Genomic DNA, 23,823 nt, shown 5'->3' on the forward strand with positions numbered 1-23,823 from the left:
TTAGAAAACATTATATTTCCTGCAGACTGTCAGGAATAATTAGGACAAAACAAATGAGAAAGAAAGAGGGGAAGACAGCAAACTTTTCTGCTAGATGAAAGGGTGCCTTGTTTGATCATGGATGAAAATCCTATCTAAGGAAAACCAGCCCTATGTACACAGGCTGGCTGCATTTCGTCAGTAAGCTCTCAATGTAATAGTGTATCACTAACAGACTGAATATGGTGCTATTCCATTTCATTAATGAAAAAGAACTAAAAGACATGACTTATTCTGATTACCATTAACAATGATGGTGAGGCACCTGATGTGTGTCCAGAGAATCTGTAAAAGGCATAACATAGGCTATTGAAGAATCTATTTAAAAAAATAAAAATAAAGCAAAGATGTGATGTCATTGGGACCAGTGTATGTTTGCAATGGTGTACATGTGAGGGATCTTGGCAATGAAAAGGGTATAAAAGCACTTTTACAAGGTGACACAGGGGAATCAATTATGATGATGTTAGTAAGATAAATGAATATGATGGCTACCTAGGGAAAATAATTAAGAAAATGAAACCTTTCAGATAAGCAACATTGCTGAAGGACATTCATATTTCTAATAGACACATTGTAGATTTCCATGAATATTTTAAATTATTTCATATAAGAATCATTTTCCAATTATTCCACTGTCTCCAAATCCTTTCACAACTTCCCACCTCCATTTTCTTGTCATGAGTTTTTCCTATCCCCTTCAGAAAGCTCTCTGCACTTAGTTGTTCATTCACGTTTCCAGACTTCTTGGGAATTCTAAGTCTGTTTTCCTCTTGCTATTTTAACCTTTTGAGGAGAAAGTTAGGATTATGTAGAATGTGTGTCTAAGAAATTAGCATTTTTACATATAGGTATCATTTATTCAATCAATGAATATTTAATAAACACCTACCATGGGCCAGATGTTGCTGGATTATGGAGAAATAAGGTAAATATGAGTAGTCCCTGCTCTAAGAGTTTATAGCCTTTACTCTAGAGGGGAGAAATGATAATTAAACTGGAAATGGTGATTCAGTGTGCTAAATGTTACAATAAAGATATTCCCAGACATCTAAGGGGAGAGAAAACTCTAAGACAGGACAAAAGGATAAGGGAGCCTTCCAAGAAGAAGAAAACATTTGAGACAATTGCTGTGAAACAAGCCAGCATTAGCAGGTTGAAGAGTAAAGGAAACACATTCTAGATGAGGATTTGCTTATGTTTATCTATTCCCACTTATGCAAAGACCCTGCAGGCTTGGCCCATCCCAGAAACTGAAAGCAGTTCATTATGGCGGGAGAACAGAAGTAGTAACAGATGAATGTGAAAAAGGAGGCATCAGGATCATGAAGGGCCTTGTTGCACAGGCTAAGGACTGAGGATTATGTCCTGAAAGCTGTGAAAGGATTTCAAACATGTCATGTTTGTTTCAGAAACGTGGCTGTGGGGCTGTAGAAAAAATGAATTGAGTGGAAAGAAGGCTTGAATCAGCGAGACCAGTTAGATGGATATTGTGCTAGTCCTGCCAGGGGATGGCAGTTACCTAGAGTAACTTTCTGGAAAAGATACTTTTAAATTTTAGGACTGTGAGAGAAAATTCAGGCATCTGACTAGCCTAGTGTTACCTCCCCCACTTCTTTTCTCCACATTTATTAAGAGTAAAAGCCAACATTGAAGTATATAATTGAGGGTGAGTTCTTACTTAAAGACTTATTTATATCAAAAATTTGAGCTTTAATACCACGAGGGATAAAAGGAATGGCAGTGCTGTTGATCTCCAAACCTCCAGGAACTTATAATCTAAAGGTAGGTTGGAGAGAAGATAGTGAGGAATGTGCAAATATCTAACATAAGGTGGAATTCATCAGGTGGTAACAGAAAACTTTGAGAATTTTCAAAATAAAGTGTGAAAATCGGAAACTCACAAGATTTGATCCACGGAGATGGCAGGTGTGGCAGGGAAGAAATTCCAGGTGGAAAGCGAGCATGAGCAAAGACAAGAAAGCAAGCACTCGCCACTAAACACATCCTACAAATAGCTGTGACTCTTGAAAGAGGAGTCATGAAGCAGACAGAAAGAAAACTAGTTGGGAAAGTAGCTTGAAGATTATACTGTGGCAGGCCTTGAACACAAGGCTGATAAGTTCTTCTTAATTCTTGTAGCATTTGAGTTGTGGCTCTTGAGAGGGAAAAATAATACACTAGTCATTTCTATTTCCATAATTTATTTAATTATAGTCCACCTTGCTGCCCAAAACTATTTAAAAAGGTTGTATAAAATATTGCAGTGTCAAATAAGTGAGAAAAATGAGGTGAAGGGAAAGAGAGTAAGACGAAGTCAGCAAACAGGCTAATTAAATAAATGCTATTAAAACATTATCAGAGTTAGTTAGCAATGATTTATACAAGTCACTGTGTCCATTAGGTAAGAAAATAAGCTAGGTGCATTGAAGAACGATTCCCAATATGGAAGGAAGAGAGATATTCCTCCTGTGAGTCTGAAAGGAGCAGACACTGTGTAGTCTAATGAACAACAGCCTTAATATAGCAAAGCAAGTTTCCAAGGGCTATTTATTATAGTGTCCTTCAAACATAAACAAATGGTACTGTGCCAAGGCATACTTCATGAAGAGCTGTTTCAGGGGTCCAGTGGAATGCAGTCATCCAGGTAAAACAGCTTTTTTTTTTAGCTTAATCCAAGGATCTAACTTAGAATATCCAAGGAAAATGGATATACTGCATAAGATCCAAATATTTCTCCAAAAATATAATTTCTCTTAGTCAAGGTTCAGAAAGGTATGAGTGGCAGTGACCTTGAAATTGTTACGCTTCTCGAAAAGTACTTGGAATGTAGCTTTCTTTGCTGCTGGTTACACACAGGTCCATATGTTTAAACTATCAGCTGAAATCGGCATTGGATGATAGTCTCAAATGGAAGAAGCAAAGAAGAATGAGAACCCACTGACTCCTTTCAACACACATACCCCTTCACTTCGAGATTAGCTGCAGGAAGGGCAATATTCCTGTCAGAAAAATTTTAGGTTTCCTCTCATGCAGAGACCAATGAGCAACTATCATCATACTGTGGTTCTGTGGTATGACATAGTTGTTATACCTGCCTCCCTGTAGAACAATCTCTATAAGCTAACTACAGCTTTGAGTAGTGTAACATTTCTGGTATATACTGGTTATGAGTTAGAGGGCTGCTGTTAGAAAAGATGACTTTAGATTCAGAAATCTGATCTGTATCCTACTTTCTGGCAGTGATCAGATGGTAGAGATAGTAATCTACTAAGGTAACTCCTAATTGTTCTGTTAACATATTCTTGCAGATAAAATTTTTTAAATGTTAATCTAAAAATTTATTCAAGAATGTGTGTGAAGGATGAATAGGAAAGAGAAGTGCTAGGTGTTGACGCCAAAACAACACTCAAATAATAAAACTAGAATGTAATAAGAACCCAGCCTGGACCTGGGTAATAGAATGGAATGGGTATAGCAGATTCAAAATACATTGTAGAAATAGAATCTACATGAAAAAGGAAGATTGCATGCAGCATAGAGTGCACCAAAACACCTCTGAGGTTTTAAGCACCATTGGCTGAAAGAAAAATAACTCACCAATTGGACAAAGATTTCCTATCCTACTCCAAGGTTAGTATAACATTAAATCATATGGTTCTCACCCCAAAGAGAAGAGCTGTACTCTAAGCTACTGTCAAAGACTGTAACAATCTTAAACTTGTAGCTACACTTAAAATATCTTGGCTTAGAGAAAGAATGCTTATAGAGGTTTGCTTGAACCCTAGGGAAGTCTGCAGAAGAAACTGGATTGAGAAGAAAGATTACGAGACATTTGAAATTGTGAACAAGAAGTTTGAACTATAAATGGGCCAGGTAAGAGTGGATGGGGGATATCTAGGAAGTAGTTGGAAACTTTGGCATGAAAACCAAAATAGATGATAGGATTTAGCAATATAGATTTGGAGGTCATCTATATAACAGTTAAAAGTGAGGAAGCACATGATGCCATTGAGAAAAAAATGAAGAAAAGCAAAGTGTCATAAGACCAGCACCATGAGAATCTTGAGGCAAAAAGGATCTACACATTCCATTAAGCATAGGAAAAATCATCATTGAATAAATATATATTGAAGAAGGTGCATCTGGGATAGAGGGCAATTAATGCTATAAGACCATAAAAACAGATTGAGACAGATGAAATCAAGAACATACAAGGAGGGGTTAACACTGACAGAAAGAGGACTATGGCTTGACAAAAGAGGAAGATAGGAAGAAGGGAAAAATGAAGAAACAAACATTTGAAGATCAGATAAAATGTGGTACTGATCTTCTCATAAAGAAAGAGTCATTTTTTAGCATAAATGGCAAGACTCATGTTTGGAACTTCAAAAGGTGAAAAAGGTTAAAACAGCTGAAGGAGCATAAATATGAGTGTGGGTCCAGCTGAGCTTATAAAGAACCAATTTGCAGCTGAGCTTATAAAGAAACCGCCTGCGGAATGATTGTGACAATCAAATGTTACAAATCAATTCACGTAGAGCACTAAGTACAGTGCCTAGAACATAGCATGTATGTGATGAATACATACTATGTGATGAATAAAATATGTGACGAATAAAACGCCATTTTGCCCTCTCTCATGTTTGCATTTATATTTCATCAAGGACATTTAATATTCTGCTATATTTTTGTTAGGCAATATTATAATTGCCCTTGAAATAAGGAAAGGATTTATGGAAATCTTTCAAATAAGCTTTAATTAGCTGGTAGCTATTTGCAAGGTCATAGCATTCCCAACTAAACAATTTTCAAAGATTTATCAACAATTTTCAGACAAGGCCACTCAAGGACTGTGGTGGATAAAAGAGAGACAGGTACATTCTGCAAACCTAAACAATCAAACATCTCCTTTTTCTGTCTAACATTAATAATGGCTGCATCTTTGCCAATGACAACTCGAGCCCTTCTTTCTTCCTCCCAACTACTAAATAACACTTAAGATACACGATCATTCAATTGCCCCTCATTTCCAGATATCACTCAATGTGGAATAAATGGTCACTTCTTCACACCCTTCCCAAAGTCATGTTGCACAATCTCCAATTCTGTAATAAGCCCTTCCAGACTTCCTTTTCTGAGATGCTCCACGGTTCAACTGGTATGTATTTTCCCTTGTTTCAGCAAGCTAATGAACTTAACTACGTTTGACTACAGTTGATCCTTGGTTTTCTTTGGCTAGTAGGCTTTAATCCTCCAGAACAAGTATCTCAAGAATCTCAATAATTTTTACCAAATCTTCATATTTTATTTGGTAATGTAACTGCTCAATTATGAATAAAATTCATATTTCCTGGATCTGGAGTCCTGTGCATTCCCATATCTGAGTCTCTTGGGCAAACTGCTAGACTCAGAACAGGCACATAAAGTTGCCTGATAAAAAATAATATACTGGTATATTCCACATGACAAAATAAAGAAAACTCAGTGGTAGAAAGGAAGTAAGAATAAACAATATCTTGGGTGGCAAAAGCACTTAGAAGTTATATCAGCTTGATTGGGTAAGTATAAGTATTTTGTAATTACAGCTCAGGGAAACAAATCAATAGCAGATTTCATTTTAAGCATAAAAGTAAAAAAAAAAATGTGTATATAGTAGTAGTCTAAGTTGCAGAAGCTAGACATAATATGTAATTAAAAGTGTATTATATATGGTCCCCTTTCAAATGTGTCATATCAATTCTGTAAACCACAAGGGCCTTGATGTCTCACATAATATAAACTGGGAAGATTTTAGGTTGTTCCAACTGCTGCATGCAAGAAACATAATATATCATTTGAAACGTGATTTCTATATGAAAAGTGGCATTAACTATTGGTTGTGGAAATGTTGATCTTCTGGTAGGTGGAAAATGGATTTACATAAAATTTAATGACTTTGGATTATAGAATCACTCAAAAATTCTGCCAATTCTATATAGAGATATAATATCTCTTTTAATCTTGCCCTTAATGCCATAATGTTGAGATGTGATGAACGGAGGTGGGGAAAATGTTGGAGGTTAGCACTGCTACCGCTATCATCCATATAATCACCACACTGATTATCATTATCATCATCTTTATTATCACTTTCTACAGTCATGTTTTTCTGGTACATAAATGTCTCCTTAAAACTGTTGCCATTTCAAAGACTGTTATTAAAGTTTTAATAAATTATAAGTGTAGCAAAGTAATAGGAAATAGAAATTGAAAACACATATGATAATTTTATGCATTCCTTTCTAGATTTTTTCATGTGTATGTTTTAAGACTCAAAATCGTAATGATTGTTCACTTTTGTCATCTTTTCACTGTGCATTATGAACATTATTTTTCATGTTATTAAATATTTATATTTATTATATTAATTCACCTAGTAATATCATAATAGTTTGGCCATTAAGAAAGATAATATAATTAACTCTCTTACTATTTCATTTATTTTTAGATATTGAGTTTGGAAACTATTTAAAAAGACTCCTTTCTTCGGATCAGTTAATCTAACATAGCAAATATAAGATTAGTGATACTTCAAAAAGTCCTAACACACTTTCCTGAATGCAAAGAAAGGAAGCTTCAATTATTTTATATCGATCATGAGTCACGCCCTTACTAGGTACTTTGGACATATCCTTTCAATTATTCCTTTTATTGTTGTGTATATATAAAGAGGTAATGAATAGATTATATACTCCCTACTCTTAAGGAGAGAAAAGCTAAGCTTCAGAAAATTTAAGTAACTCTAATTGTTAAATAATTATTAAATAATATGACCCAGAAATCACATACACCCTGTGAATTCTAAAAATCATTTTGATTTTTTCTACCATACTTTTTCCTGTTTAAAACTGCATGTGTGAGAATGAAAACAAACTGTCTGGTGGTAAATTTTTAGATAAGATCAACACACAATCAAAATCATCTTTCATTTTGTCTTTCCCCTAAGATGTTTAGCACACAAACTTCCCATTAGCCCAATAGTATTTCTTCATTAATTTTTTACTAAAGGAATTAGAAGCTTTGTACTTCCAGGTTGAATTTGTGAAAGACTTACAAAATTAAGCACTGCATTAAGAAGCACAGTTAAAAATACCAGCAAATCAACAAACAGTTAAGAGCAATAGAGAGAACATGCTACCAGGAACATTTGCAATATACTCCGTCTAATTCCAACTATCCTGATAACCAAGGCTAAGGGGAAATAGATTAAGTTGGGTATTTTACATTGTTAGTTAAAAATAAGTATATTCATTCATCTGGAGAGAGATACTTGCTGAGATACTGAACTCGAGGATCTATTAATCATTTGCTTCTTTATATAAAAGACATTGGGTAAAATAACAGACAATTATGTTTGCTGTGGCATCTCAAAAGGCTGGTAACATTGTTTAAATGTTCGTGTAATATATCGCTTCTCTAAGAAAGGAGAGGTTAAAAAGTTAAATTTTAACTGAGAGAAAACATTTCAATAGGGATGTCCAATTTTATGGTTCAGGCATTTTGCATTCTGATAAACTAATTTAACATAGGGTCTAGAGAACAGTTAACATGTTTGTTAGGCAGTATCTCTCCAGAATCAGATAGATGTCTCTGGCATGCCTCTGGCAAGCCCTGAATCATACATAGTCAACTCATGACTATATTCTCTGACAGGCGCCTCGAGTGCCCACTTTGTGCTGTTGATTTAAAAGGGGAACCATGTGATTTCAGTACCAGATGTGCTGATTCCTGCATACGCAATTAGCTTAATTTAAAGTCCATTGTTGTCTTGAAAGTGCTCTGCTGCGTACTATGTAGGCTCTGCCCTTCTGTAGATGACTGAGGCACTAAGTGATGCTGTGTGCTGCTGCTGCGCGATGCTTTAAGTCAGTTGCTGCCACTCACTGAAAAATTCTACTGCAGAAAGCATTTTGAGAGGCTGCCTTTTGATTTGATGTGTGTGCTGCATCACTAAGCGTCATTTTTCTCTGACCTTGCCACAGAGGGTAGTCATATCTCCAGCCATCCCAGGCTTGCCCTGTGTAGTGTCTGGCTTTTAGACAAGACCAGGAAAGCTTTCTCTTATGATCGAATGGCAAAGCAGCACACAGTACTCAGGGAAGCAGTTACCCAGGGGGAAATAGAATAGCTAAAATACTGGCACATCAAGAGTAATTTCAGTGGACACTAATCAACAATCACAACAGTAACAGAGAAACCGCTTCAGGTGGTGTGACAAAGATGTCAAATATATTTTGCTACAAATCTTTTGGGATGATATATTTCTCACTTTTTTCTAAATTTCTGAAAGTATAGAATTCTAAAGGCTGCCAAGAGGATATTAAACACAATATATGTTCGATTTTCCTGGTTTTGGTGATCCCCTGTTGCTGCTATAAGTCCTAGAAGACCAATATATAATGAAAATATAAAAAAGTAATAAAATACAAAAAATAAAAATATTCTTAAAGGGTTTTAATATATCACTATTATAATCAATTATTCTGTACACACTAAAACACTAATAAATGTTTTTCTCAACCTCCATCTCAATGTCTACCATCTCAGATTTTCTGACATTTCTGTCTTTTATGAAATAAAATCTCAAAAATGTGAATGTTAAGGGAAGGTCACTTCATATGTATTATAAAGAATATCAGTGACACTATTTAGTTTGCAATACTTATAAAAACAAATTGATTAGAGAGAGCAGGTGTAGGCAAACTATAGCCCACAGACCAAATCCAGCTTGCTGCCTATTTTTGCATATAAAACTTTAATGAAATATAGCCATGCTCACTTATTTGCACGTGGCTTGTGTCTGCTTTCATGCTACAGTGGCAGAGTTGAATAGTTATGACACAGACTATATGGCTTGCAAAGCCTAAAATATTTACTATCTGGACCTTTACAGGAAATGCTTGCTGGATTAGAAGATGAGGCATAGAATTTTACACCCACCTACCCTATCCTCTGAAAACAAAACAAAACAAAAAGCAAAAAATAACCTGGGCTAAATAACAGTGATGTTTATATATTAGTCCAATCTAGTTGCCTATTTTAATACATAAATAACAATTACAGTCCCACAGGAAAAGTCTTAATGATTCAATTTTTATAATTTAGCGAACAAAATAAATGCACCAGCAGGAACACAATAACTCAGCATGCACATGCCTATTTGTCAAATACTCACGCAAATATCATGTGCAAAGTCCTGCTCTGCAGACCACTCCTATGATGTCCGTCATATACTATGTTATATGACAGTTCTTTATAACATTTTACTCTGTTAGAATCTTCGTTCTTTGGGGGCAAGAAATGGACCTACCCTTAGTTTTTTGTAGCACTGTAGGTACTCTGTAAATATTAGTTGAATAAATGAAGAATAAGTAGAGCAAAGTCTCTAAGAACTTATTACAAAGAAAAAAAATCAATTAACTCATTTAAAGAAAGGTAGTTTTGTAGTCAACATAAATGCATAGTATTTGAGCCAAAAAATGAAACATGATTTTCATGTGTGGCTTGTGGGAACACATAACAATGTGTCCGGTCTTTTACAATAAATACAACTTAATGGCTAATTGTTGCTAATTGGAGGTACTAATGGACTTAATTTTTAATTAAAAGATGGAAATGATTTGTAATTAGCTCATGGCACCTATGAAAACAAATATTGCTTAGAGCTTGAAAGATGGTCTTGTTCTTGTTCTTTGAAGCAGCTAAAATACTCTGCCTTTCCCTCCTGTGGATGATAGAGGATAGTTTTACACAGTAATTCTCACCTAAGATGCAGCATAAAAAATAGGCTTCAATTAAATCTTTGCTTGGACATCACAAATTCCAAATTAATCCAGGCTTTCCAATGCAAACTTAGATTGCTAAAACAAAAGCAATGTGAGAAACTGCATGCTGTTTATAACAGTGAATTTTGTCTTAATTGCATCAAGTACTCCAATGAAGAACTTTATTCGTAGAGCGTAACTCCATAATTAGAAATCAGACATTTAAAAATTTCTTATTGGACCAGTATATTGTGATTTATGCAGACTTTTTCTGTGAAATCTTATCATGAAATTGTACTAACACTTACTATTTCAGCCTATTTCAACTGGTGCATAAAAGGTTAGAGCAAAGAATGAAAATATGCTCCACAAGTCCTACATGTTCTTTTCAGTGTATTTTTCAGGCCCCGTTTTTCTTTTCTTTAAAAAAATTTTTCTTTTCAAACCTAGGTTCAAATTCTGAACTCAAAGCTTTTTAGAAAAAGAGGATAGATTTTGATTCTGCTTTAGTTCTCTGGTGATAGTAGTCTTTTGCTTGATTTCGTGCCGATGTCGTTCACGGAAATTAAGCTCAAAACAACTGAAATAAAAATTCGACTTCAAATTATCTTCAGTTTTCATAGGTGTTTCATAAAACCCAACCATGTATAGAAAATGGTATTTTACTATGCCTTTACATATTTTTTCACTAACATCTGCTTAAGAGAGGAGGATTTTTAAAGGAGTTATAGTTGTTACGGAAAAGAAGTACTAAAAAGAGAATAGATTCCTGCTTTGGTGTGAAAATGTAGAGGGCATTTTCAGCCTTCTGTCTTCTCTCCCTGAAATGAGCTAGGTAAGGCCTAGCAGAGATGTAGGCAAGAAGAGGTGATTCCAGGGAAATAAATCAGAGATGCTTCTGTTTCCCAAGCTTCCTTCTTTCTTTTGAACATCACTATTTTTGCTTTAAGTCTTTCTTCCCAGATTATTATTATTTTTAAGGCATATTCATTGTTGAAGCTTAAATATGTACCTCAGACTCTTCCTAAGTAAAATATTCTTGAGCCATGTATAATTTATTAATGGCAAAGAACAAACAAAACAAAACTAAAATATGCAAAAATACCCCCACTTCATTAGTCACTTTTGATGTTCACATTAATTAACTCCCTTAACTTCTGTCACTTTCACCTCAAATCCCCTGTGGCCACCTGCTCCCATGATTCAAACTTTGCCAAGAAATAGTTCATTATCCAAAATCTTAAATCCAAGTATTTTACTAACTACATTGTACATCTCATTGAAACTGCTAATCTCTATATTTTGTTTTCTATCTCTCATCCACCACTGCCTTCTTTTTTCTTCCTTCTTTATTCTTCCTTAAACCCGCAGTTTGCCACTCAACTACTTTCTTGCCAATATCATAATTGCACACTTTCCTTTTCCTCACGTCACCTAGTAAATACTAACGCTGCATTAATTTGCCTGTCTGCCTTCTTGGCTACTGATCATGACTGCAGAAAATCAAACATCCTCGCAGATTAATCACACAAATACATAGTCCACAGCTTCAAATGTACCCCCACTAGTACCCCTCAAAATTCTATGGATTGTTAGTTGGCCCTCTCAGGCCATAGTTTTCCAAATCTCTGTTCTTCTTAAGTCCTTACTATGTGCCATCTCTCACTCACTCTCAGAAGATGACATCACTTAATATTTACACAGAAAAACAAACAGTATTTGTCTTCCTGAGGATTTCAAATATTCTTTCTAGATTCCTGATTCTCTATACTTTATACATTTAACATCACAAATAACAACACAAATAAATGTTGTTATTAATGTTATAATGGTCTAATATTATACCATAATATTTTAATCAGGGGTCTATTTTCTGTTCATCTTGGTATCCCCAGTACTTTTGTGTAGTGTCTAGCACTCAGAAGTTGTTCAATAAATGTTGAAACATTAATTGAATGAAATTAAGTTATATATCTGTAAATTGTCAAGCAGATATCTCAACTTTAATAAATTAAAACAATGTAGTTGGATTCTACACTGGCAAAGAATTGATTATTTGTTTTGTCCAATATTGACATATTGGAAGATTTGGGAAGGAGATATTACAATACTATTGCCTGTTTCACTTTCCTGATATGGCCAAGGGTTGAGAAAAGCATATTCAATTTCTCAAAAGTCATTGAAGTTGTCCTATCAGCCAATTAACAAGCATTTTGGAAAGGCAAGTCTATTTCTATTTATATGTAGACCAAAGAAGCCTGTGAAACTTATGTCAAACTACCAATTAAATCCTACGAGGGGAAGATAACTGTGAAATCTTCCAAAATATTATTTTTCATATTAACTCTAAATTGGGTCCCTTCCTTCGTACTCCACTGCTAGGGACCTAGGACGATTTTTTATTATGAATACAGTATATCATATCTAATCTTTTTAACTGTTCCATGTGATTTTTATGTCTTCTTGCTCAAGACCACACACAACTTTCGGATTAAGTTTCTTAAAGCATTGCTTTTATCAAGTCATTTATCTGCTCTAGAACTTTCAGTGGCCCTGTGTATGCAATCAGGTGAGAACTCCTGAGCCTAGATTTTCAGCCAGATCTTCTGCCTCAATTGACTTATGTAGAGCCTGATGACTGATTTCTGATAAGTACTTTTAATGATTTGCTTGCTTTCTTCATTATGTTCTTGAAAGTAAAATCAGGAAACCTAGTTGAAGGTAAGTTCCAGTTTGTGTCTTTTATTTTTATGAATATTGGTAAATTATCAAGAGTAGACGTATCTTGTTAAACAAAAGTACCATGTATGAAATATAGTCTCTTCCCAGGGGCCCTAAATCCTAAATGAAATTGGCATGTTAAGATATGACAGGAAATACACTTTGGGAAAAACTAAGTGATATTTTCATTAGTGGCAATTTATTATAGAGACCGTTATTGTAGAGACCTTATTTATTCATTAGTGGCAATTTAAAGAGGACCAAAATGACTTCTCAGCCAAATGCTAACTTATTCTTCCTCAATGGAACATTATTAATTGAACTTTAAAGATGAATATTCAGCCAGGAACATAACTAAACAAGGCTGTAAGAAATTAAAAAAGAATTACCCTTCAGATGCTGGGTCAAGCAAACAGGTGGCCAAAAGCAAGATTTCCCCTGCTTGAAAACCACCAGCAGGTTGACAGATTCAATTGCTCCATGGGGTCTTTCAGTCTATTTCTGACCTTTGTTTCTTCTTCTGTCTTTCCAATGCATTTTTGTCTTTGTATTCTATGACCTTGCTGTCTGACATGTCAAAGAATCAAAGAATTCATGCTCTTCAGATCGCCAGTATTTTATTTAATTAAAAAATTAACTGAAAAAATTGTGCCCATTTTTCTCTTTGCAATAAATCAAAATTCAAAATTAAAATGAAAGCACAAGAAGATCTGTGCAGTTCAAAATAAAAATCCACCTCTTTACATAGACATATCCTATTACAAACTGCACTACTAAATGTTATGAAACAACTTAAATATTGCTAGTTAAAACCCTCAAGACACTAACATATTTTCAAATCAACCTCTGCCACTTTTTTGTATAAATGGAATAATGGCAGCTTTTCTTTCAATATCCAAAAGAATCATTTTGGGAACAAATTTGAAGTGTAGATTCATTCAACAAATAATTATATTGAGTACCTACTATGTGTCAGACCCTATGCAGGGTGCTGAGCAAGCAAATGGGATGATTTTCCAATTTAGAAGAATTCTGGTCTCTAAAGCAGTGCTTCTCAAACTATTTTTTATTAATCTGTGCCCTCTTTTGCTATACACAAAATTATTTTCCCACTTTTCAGGAATTTGATGACTGTGTCTAAAACTGAGAATCACTGATACACAGAACACAGACTCTATCTTCTGTGTATCCTTGACAGATAAAATGGTTTTGAGTTTTTACTTTCTATTTAAAATGCAACACATTTATTTTCCAGACTTATAACTGAATTATAATATTAAGCTTATGTTTCTGAACTACATACACCCCCTTGCAAACTGGAATTCAAATTTCCTGCGCCCACCTCTGTTGAGAATCACTGCTTTAAAGAGTTTGGGAAAAAACCAGGCAACCTCCATGTCTCCCCTCCAATCCAGTCTTAAAAGAATTAGAATTTTCCTACCTGACACAACAGCTGGTGGAGTATCATAATCCTGTCTTGGGATTGAATCTTTGAATGAAAAGAGCATGAGAAAGAATGCAATGAAGTACAAAAGAAAATAAAATAGAACCAGCCCTAACACGTGGAAGAGTCTGCTGTGTGTCCTATGGTTGCCTGACCCCCCTGCCTTAGAGCAGTAAAGGCATTAGGATTCCTCATTTGCATTTGATACCATGTTCCCTGTTACCACAATACTGTACATGTTATTAGGTCCCGTTAGACTTGCTGGGACAGTACAGTTTGTCCTGAAACACTGTCATCTTCCACAGCCTGTTTGGTACCTCCCTTAGGGAATCAATATAAAACTTTTACCCTCTCTGGCTGACAAGAGTTCTACAAGGCAGCCCATCTAGAGGGGGCCCACAGCATGATATGAAACAAAGCCCTGGAGAACAAAAGAAAGAACTAAAATTTAAAAGAGAAAAATAAAAATTTTGTACATTCTCATATTCTATGGAGGCTAACACATTTTGAAGGCAAAATTTCATTATTTATTACTCAGCTCCAGCTCTGATCCCAGTGGTTGTCAGTCAAGCAGAGCGGAGGGTGCTTTCACCTCAAGGCCAAAAAGCTTTACGTGTTGTAACTGTGGGAGCAGAGATACACAGAACAGAATCTATTGAACATGATGGTTATCTTTATCCCAAGTCTCCTAGTATTGAAGGTGTCAAATTCTAGATAAAGCTTAATTAAACTACATGGCAATCATTTCAAAATTAGGGGTTACATGGGACAATATATATCTGCTTTTTTAAAGATGAAAAAAGAGCTTTCGGCTCACTGGAATTTCTTTAGCCAGGGATCTTAAAAAGGAGATTGGGATATGGCATAGGCCTAGGGTCTCCTTCTAAAAACTGAAAATTCTAATTTTGCCCCCACTCCCCTTGGAGGAGTAAACTCTAAAAGAAACTTGATATTGTTTAGATTCAAATCAACTGCCAACACACGGTTAAATAGATGCTCTTGTGTGACTCTTATTCCATTTATATGACCTTTATTAAAAGGAAAAATCCTAAATTTTCTTTTTCCACCCATGTAACAACTTTTGGACTATCATATATTTCTCACTTTCATCCCCTTGCCACAAAAGGTCAATTTTAATCACTCTCTCCTGAGTAAATGGCATGTGAGAAGACAGATTAGAACTTGAACATCGCAAGGCACTTTGAGCAACAAAAGCAAACATGATCAAAAGATTCAAATGCAAATAAACCAGACACATGAGTTATTTTGTTTCTTGCAACAGGTAACTGAACTACTGAGTTGATTATAATCCCCAAATCTAGAATAATTAGAATCATTTTAAAAGTTTTTCCAATTTTTTTAATAATAGTAGTAATTCCTAGTACCTTTTGAAAAATTGCAATCACACATTACCACTCCAAACCAAAAAAAAAAAAAAAAAACCCATGCTACTAGACATTTTCCAAGAATATACTTATGACATTTTAAAATAAATAATAAAAGCCAATAATGTTTATTGCTGAATAGCTGGATAATGTAGAAAAGCATAATGATTAAAATAGACATTACTCCTAATCCTACCACCTGGAAATAGCCACATTTGTTTTATATTTCTCTTTAGCCTTATAATACTTCTTTAGAGTTGATACTGAACTCCACACATGCAAATTTACATCTTTCCTTCCTTCTTTCTCTCTCTCTCTCTCTCTCTCTCTTTTTCTTTCGACAGGGTTTCACTCCATCATTCAGGCTGAAGTGCAGTGGCACAATCATAGCTCACTGTAACCTCAAACTCCTGGGCTTAGTTGATCTTCCTGCATCAGCCTCCTCAGTAGTTGGACTATAGGGCACACAATAATGTAATGCCTAGCTAATTTTCAATTTTTTTTTATTGTGATGGGATCTTGCTATGTTATCTAGGCTGGTCTCCAACTCCTGACCTCAAGCAATCCTCCTGCCTCAGCTTCCCAAAGTGCTGTGATAACAGGCATGAACCACCACAGCCTGCCTTACTTCCATTTTTTTCAAATTTAACATTATAAATAAACTTTTTCCCAATTATTTAATACTCTTACGATTTCATGCCGCATTACATTCTGGTTTATGGATGGATTATGACATATTTAATTATTCTTCTTTGTTAGACATTATAAAGAACACCGTGTCAAATATTTTTGAGGTATAATTACTTTTCTGTTATTTTAGAATATTTCCATAGACCAGCTTCTCAAAACTATAACTTCTTGGTCAGTCAGTATAAATGTTTTGAAGTATCTCGACTGACTACCTTGCTATCCAACTGGTCCTTATACAAATTTAGATTCCTATCATCAAGCAATCAGTGCTAGACAATGCTTATTTTCCTGCACCTTCATTAGCAATTTGTATTGCATTTTGATAGCTTTATTTGATGGGATACATGTACATGTATATTTAATTACTGGTTCTGTTTCTTTGATTACAATTTTTGTACATGTTCCTTGGCATTCTATTTATTCTTTTATCAACTATCTGTTCATGTTCTTTGGCATTTCATCTATTGAGGCTTTTTTACTATGTCAGTAATTTATTTGAATTAAGAATTCATTTTTTTAAACCACAAAAGTGTAATATTTACAAATACACACTTGTACTACTAGACTTACACTTAATGCCAGTTCATTTATTGTTTATAAGACTCCCTTCAAAGGTCTTTCATTTTACAGTAAGAATAAACCAATTTTTTTTAAACTATTACCTTTTTAGATATATTTTCTGTTTTGTATTTGAGTGTTTTAATTAATATTTTTTTCTTAAAAAACTATTTTAGGAGATGTACTCATTACCATTTATGATACTGCTTCCTGAATCAGAGTCCATTTAACATCCCGTTAGCTTTTGAAAACTCTGTCTTAATATTTATATTCATACCTAATAACAGAAAAAATAACGATGTCTAAACAAACTGAATAATTGAGGATTTTCGCCTGATACTATCAAAATTTCAGAGCAGTGAAGAAGTGGTGTGACTGAAAAATGCTAGAGAACTGTGGGGACAAATGGAGTACAATTACAGGGTTATTTTTGTGAGTGACTATGGTTACACTGTGGAAATCAATGATATCACAAATCATCAGTGTCTTGGAGACACAAACGAAACTGCAGATACAAAACCTGCAGAACAAAAACTTTTTATTTCTTCCAACAGATTCTGGTGACATTGTAAGCCACTGGTGACCAGCAACTGAACAAATGAAAAGGAGATAAGAAACTTGTAAAACAAGATTGTCATGCAATTTGGAGGTTCTCATAACACAGTAAAATCTCCAGTGGTTTCTGCTAAAGCTTACAACAAAGTGATAAGAAGTTATGGATAATGGGGCTTTGGTTCCATCAAGGGAATGCTGTGACAAAAAAATAAACAAAAGTAGAAAAGCTAGGAAAATCCTTCAGGGTCAGCAGAGCCCTGAAATAAAACAGTTACACTGCTTGCATAAAATGCATTTTTTTTGAGGCTTACAGATTCTGTCTAGCTTAAAATAGTGAATTGAACAATAAACATTTGAGGTGGCAAATTGTAGAGAAAGGTTAATTAAACTACGTGGCATTCATTTCCAAATTTGAGGTCATGGGAGACAAATATATCTTCTTTCATGAAAAGGAAAAAGAGGTTTTGGCCCAGTACAATTCCTTTAGCCAGGGACTTTAAAACGAAGAGTGGGACTAAGCCAGTGTTCAAGATCCCCCTTCTAAAAATGGCAAATTCTAATAAAGCTACAACTTCCGTCAGCCCTGATCACTTCCTACTCTAGATTATTCACTGGATCACTCTCTGCTCTGCGCTTGGAACCCATCTGTTTCTAGAGTTTAGAATCCTATCTTAATCTTAATCTTAATCTTAATCTTGACTTGTCACTGTTCACATCTTGTTTTGCAGAATTTCTGTGAGCTCAGATGTCTGAAATCCTCTGAAATGTTTCAGTTAGGAGAGAGACACAGTCAGATAGTTTTAGATTGACTACCTGTGACAACAGGGTAGAGAATGGATTGGAGCAAATTGAAATTGAAAGCAGGAAGAACAGTTAGGAAACTATTACAATTAATCAAATGAGTCCCAGGGCAGAGACTCCAGAAATGTAGAAGAAAGAATGTATTTGACCAATGTCTATGAGAGAAAATCAGTGGGACTTGAAAAGTAATTGTGTATGGTGGTGAGGGAGAAGGAAAGGGTCTTGATTGGGTCTTAGATGTATGGTTTGGCTACAGGGAAAATGGTCATGTCATTAGCTTGCAGGGAAACAGGGAGCAGAAACACACAAGAGGAACAGGTTTCAGTTGGAAGAAAGTTCTGGAAAGCTCATGAGATTAGTTTGGGTCATGCTGACTTTGAGATGTCTGAGGGAGATTTCCATGGAGATATGTAGCAAGTAGTTGGATAAATGAGTCTAAAATTATTAGATGAGGTTAGTATTGGGGACTGAGATTTAGGAGTCAGCGTGGAAGCCAGGGTTTAAAACGATGAGAGTGAATGAGATTGCTTACGAAAATCATGTGGCATAAGTATGTTAAAAATGAAGCTCTGGCTTAGCAACCTGTGCAGGAAGAGAAGAAGGAATGGCCAGAGAGGTTTGAGGAGAACAGAAAAACCTTGGGCAGGAGTCACAAACTGGGGGTTCTTAGGACAAACTGGACCCAATATTTAAATATGGAGGAATTTCAAATCAAAATTCAAGAATTCAGCTTATCTTTAAAAGTTGGAAAGAGAGATCACCCTGGGTCTGTATGTCCACGTGGCAATAGCCATCACGACAGCTGTACTACCAATGGAATAGTGGCGGTCCTCTTCAGACAAGGCATCCATATTTCAGGCTGCCAAAGGCACCACCTCTCACTTCTATTTGCCCAAAACTCAGGCGGAGATAGTATTATTGTTGCATGGAAAATACATCTTCTCTAAAATATAATCTCCAATGTCATATATGTTTATACAGTATGAGTATGTTTATCATATAGGCAAATATTTAAAAATTGATTATGTATTTCCAAGGGGTTTTGTTTGAACTTGATCCATTTCATTCATTAATATGACTTGGCTGGACTCTACAGGCTTTTGAGTTTGCTACCTTAAAAGAGAATGTTAGCAGCCAAAGAAATGGAGATGTTAAAGAAATTATTTATATCCAGTGAAATAGTGCAGGTAAGTGATTTATATCATGGATTTTACAGTGTGTTACATCACTTCTGGCTACCTAAACTAGACTCCCACCAGTTAGAAGCCACTGGAGGGGAAGGGTATGAGCAGCTCATTTGAGAAGCACATACTGGGTATCACACTGTATAAGATATGCTGCATATTGTCATTTCATTAACACTCACAACATCTCTGGGATGTAAGCATTATTTTCCCCACATTGTAAAATGAGAAAGCAAAAGTTCTGAGAGGCTAAGTAACCTGCCTAAACATGCAGAGCTAATAAGGGAGCAAAGCCACGTTTTGAACTCAAGTTTAAAAACAAAGCCAACTGATCTTTCCATTATGCCAGGATTCCTTCCCCATCAATGAAAATGTTGGAAAGATGCAATAAGGTAGAAAAATCTGATTTTACAAAATCAACTTCAACTGGATAATAGTCACTCCAAATGCCAATCAAAATTCAGATAAAATGAATCTACGAAGGCATATCGAAGAATTAGAGTGACAGTCTAAGAAAACAATATAACAATATTCTGGACACCAACCACACTTAATTATATTTTGTTAAATGAGTCGACAAAGTAATTCTGTTTTCTCTCTACCTCTTCTAAACCTTACTAAATTTTACACTTTTCCATAACATCAGGTAATGCAAATATTATAATGTAACTAAGCATTATTTAGTACGAATGTAAAGGGTGAAAAGAAAAAAGCTAGTGGAAATTTGGTGTTAATAATAAACCACATACTTAAAACTTTTACTCTCTAAGAAACAGAATGTTATATATATTATTACTGAATTATTTGGCTATTACCAGCTGCCTAAAAGTCATGGTCCCTTACAAATGTGTTCTTGTTGAAATGCTCAAATACAAAATCATAATATATGTTATTGAATCAATAACTATTTTAATTCTGAGTCTGTTCTGTGTCTTTTAGCTTATTTTTTTAATTCCCTAAAGGATTCAGTCATATGCTTAGTTAACTAGCTCTTATATTTCTACTAGTTTGCAAACTTAAATTTTAGCAAGTCAGTTGGCTTTACTTTTGAACTAAATGAGTAAAAATTATAAAGAGTTTCTATGTTTTGCATTATAATTCTCTCTTTAATCAGATTCCAGATTGTTATTCAATACAGTAAAATTACATTATGTCACTCATTCAGAATTTATGATCACTGAAGGACACGAAGGCTGATATAGAGGGAAATCTACAATGTATTAATAAAAATAAGAAACTGCAGGCCTTCTGATACTATTCCTAGGACCTGCTTATTAGTAACACACAAAACAATTACAAATAATTCTTTGATAAAAGCAATAAAATATTGTCTTCAAACTCTATCTCCATGATGAAAATTAGCTGTACCACAGCATATAGTTAAATATATCTTAGACACGATTTCTAAAAGTGTAGGTCAGAAACCTAAGAGATCATTTGATCCAGCCCAAGCATTCAGACGGCTAAGGTACCATCAACTGCTTTTTACTGGTTCTGCAACTGAGATCTTAGTGATAGGCCCTTTGTTTATGTTACTAAAACTAAAATTTCTTTATTGAAAGAATGTGGCTCTTTCCATTAAATTATATTGACTTTCTTCCTATTTAGGACAGATTAGTGAGGTCTCAGTGGACATGCCAGTAACTTCTTATATTCTTAAAAGCCCATGAGTCAACAAGATTTATTTGGCAAGCAAGCCATTGCTACAGAGTAAAATTCCTGATACACAGCTAGTGTGCATATTGTACACAGATATTTGGAGATGAAGTCAGCATAATTGAAGAATCACAGAGGTGGTAACTGTAAGACATACAGGCTTAAAAATATAGAATTGAATATTCAAAGGGCCCCATATATGATCAAGTTTAATACTTCAACTAGATAGAGAAAAAAATTCAGACTAGAGATATTATTTTCCCAAAAATTGACAGAAACTACAGGGCTTACTCAAGTTTTATATCTGGGATTTCTGACTCTTAGTCCAGTGCTTTTTCTACAATATTTAAGCTGCCTCAGTCAAAAGAAAATATATTTTTATTTCTATGTTTTTTTAAATGACAAGATTAGCTGCACTAACATTTACGAAAATAAAACTGTTACTGAAGGTGTCACATGAGTGGTTAGGTTTCATGGTTTCATTGTTCTAATGGCAACTAATGAAGTTTCAGTATTCTAGATTGTATTAGGCTTTTGCCTCCTTGAACATTTGGGGAATTATCTTTTAAAAAAATCAAACATAAAGTTTTTCTTATGATTTCAAATGCCTCATTGATATAAAATCCAGGCTGCAATAGGCATTTTTCAGCACACTTTTGTTCTCTGAGGAGAAAGATGACTAGTCAAAAATATCACAACCTATAAGAAAAAATCAAGCACATTAGGTTCCCTTCCGTTTTTTCAACATCATCCATGTTAACATATCAAAAAGAAGAATTAAAAGAACTCGATTATACCTCAATTACTCTTTATTAATTTAATAGTATCAGTCATAGATCTGGCCCTTCACTTGTATATAACCTGGTAATAATATAGTAGCTGGGCTGGTAAGCAGCTGGGAAGAGAAAACCAGGATTGAGTATATTAAGTCACAGGGTCTAGATTTGCAGGTGTATGCAAAAAGGACACCTTTCCAAAAACAGACATTATATGTGGTACATTGTACCATAAAAAACAAGAAGTAACTGAATGACACAATAGAACTTTAGCCTTGCCACTGTGAGTACATGTGCCCTGGAACTGAACATACATGCAGAGTGCAGCTTATTCATACTGAAACCTGAAAGATGTGTTAGTCAATGAATATGGTACAGACACAGTTTCACTGATAATGCCAGTAAAAATGGAGAATATCACATCTGATCAAAAAAGTTCAAGGAAACAAAACAATCTCTTCAACTCACCGTTCCTGTTGTGCCCAACGAAAGGTGATTCATCTGCTGTGTCAGGGGCCCCATCATGTTGGCTGGCTGCATTGACATGGGATGGTCCATGGTTGGTGTAATCACAGCACCCTACAAGCATATACAATGTCCATTTGAAAACATATCCTACAAGGAAGGAGACTTCTTACAAATAAACACTGTAAATTGTAAATGGTGAACATTAAATGTTTTTACTTTTTTACTAAAAAGGCTAAATTCAACTGTATATAATTTTTATGTCCATTCATGTCATTTTGTGCTTGTCTGAATAGATGGCATTAACAACTTCCTTTCTTCTGAGGTAATTTACCTGTGATGTGTCTAAAACATGTCAATTACATTTTCATTTTTTTGAGGTAGAATGTATTGAAAATCATCTATATCCTCTTGCCCACTGTTCTTAATATAATCTTCTCTGATGGAAAAATATGAACATTAGTGGAAATTCTCTAATTTTCTTGTTACTTGATAAGACTTGGTTTATGTCATTTATCTATTATTTATTAACACACAGATAATTCTTAGTCACCCCAATACAATCTACTGCTAAGAGGGATAATGCTGGCCCACATGGGTTTCTGAACTGGATCTCTTTGAAGGACATATTAAAATCTATCACTGATAATCTAAATATCAAAATTACTATTTCCCATTTGTTTTCCTCTTAACCTTTTGACCTGTTTTCTATCTATATTTTAGACACAAGACAGAATACCAAACTCTGTTAAAGCTGGTCAAATTTTTATGTCCATCCACAATTTTTTTTAAAAAACAAAAGTGTCAACTTTTAAATCAGATGTTAAGAAAAGTGGACATCTAGAATATGTCTTTTGATTTATTATCATTGTTGGGGATAAAAGAAATTACAGACATTTTAAAAAACTTCCATCCATATGCAAAGTGTCATATGGTGAGTGAAGAATGGAACTAAGTCATTTTATCCTTCCATTTCTCTTTCTCTACCCTGCTACTTTCCTTGTAGTAATTAACTTGGAGAATGAAAAAAATATTTTTAAAAAACAAAAAGCTAGAATTGGATGGAATCTTTGAGAGTATATAATTTCAAAGTTTATTTAAAGATTATGATAAAAGTAGAAGCATGTTTTATAACAACCCATTTAAATACTCAGTTATCATAAAATGATTATGTATCTGAATAAATTATTTCCCTAAACATTATTTTTCTCACTGGACAGATGCATGTAGATGGCCAGATCTCGGCATCCAAACTAATTACCCACTGTAAGTGTTTCCTAAAATGCTTTTGCTCAAACTAAGCAATTCTTCCTGGTATTATCAAAATTCAACTTCCTGACTATATCTGTAAAAAAAATCAGGCTATCACTCTGCCTTCCCTATGGGCTCCTCCCCATTTATTTTCAGAGATAATAGAATTTGAGCCAAATATTTGGAAATGCTTGATATACAGGGCCAGCTTTGTTCACAAAGACATTTAGGCTTTTCAGTAGGAATCAATCAGAAAACATGTCTGCTATTTTAAAAGTCTGTAGCTTGTAAATATACACAATTGTGCATTTATGTTGTTTGAATTTCTCGATGCTTCTGTGAATTGTCATTCATCAGGATGCCTCTTAAATGAGAAACATAAGATAAGCTTTTACTTAATTATAATTTAGAGACACATCACTTTTCTTTCTGCTGCCTGAATCTTTTTAACAAAAGCATCTTTATTGTTTTCCTTTTTAAAAAAATACTTAC

At 34.6% G+C, this 23,823-nt stretch overlaps 1 protein-coding gene across 5 annotated transcripts in view; it reads right to left on the reverse strand.

Moving 5' to 3' along the window:
* Positions 1-23,823, reverse strand: part of RBMS3 (RNA binding motif single stranded interacting protein 3) — a 1,191,227-nt gene that overhangs the window by 34,502 nt on the left and 1,132,902 nt on the right. For 3 of the 5 annotated variants that reach the window (XM_058442834.1, XM_032162238.2, XM_032162234.2), the window contains 2 exons: positions 22,084-22,194; positions 14,008-14,055 (listed from right to left, as the gene is read on the reverse strand). In XM_058442834.1, coding sequence (XP_058298817.1) covers positions 14,008-14,055; positions 22,084-22,194 — 159 coding nt within the window. The remainder of the gene's footprint in view (positions 1-14,007; positions 14,056-22,083; positions 22,195-23,823) is intronic. The other 2 variants (XM_032162240.2, XM_058442835.1) reach the window with 1 other exon arrangement.

The sequence above is a fragment of the Hylobates moloch genome, unplaced genomic scaffold (genome assembly GCF_009828535.3).
Source record: "Hylobates moloch isolate HMO894 unplaced genomic scaffold, HMol_V3 SCAFFOLD_8, whole genome shotgun sequence".
Taxonomy (NCBI): Eukaryota; Metazoa; Chordata; class Mammalia; order Primates; family Hylobatidae; genus Hylobates; species Hylobates moloch.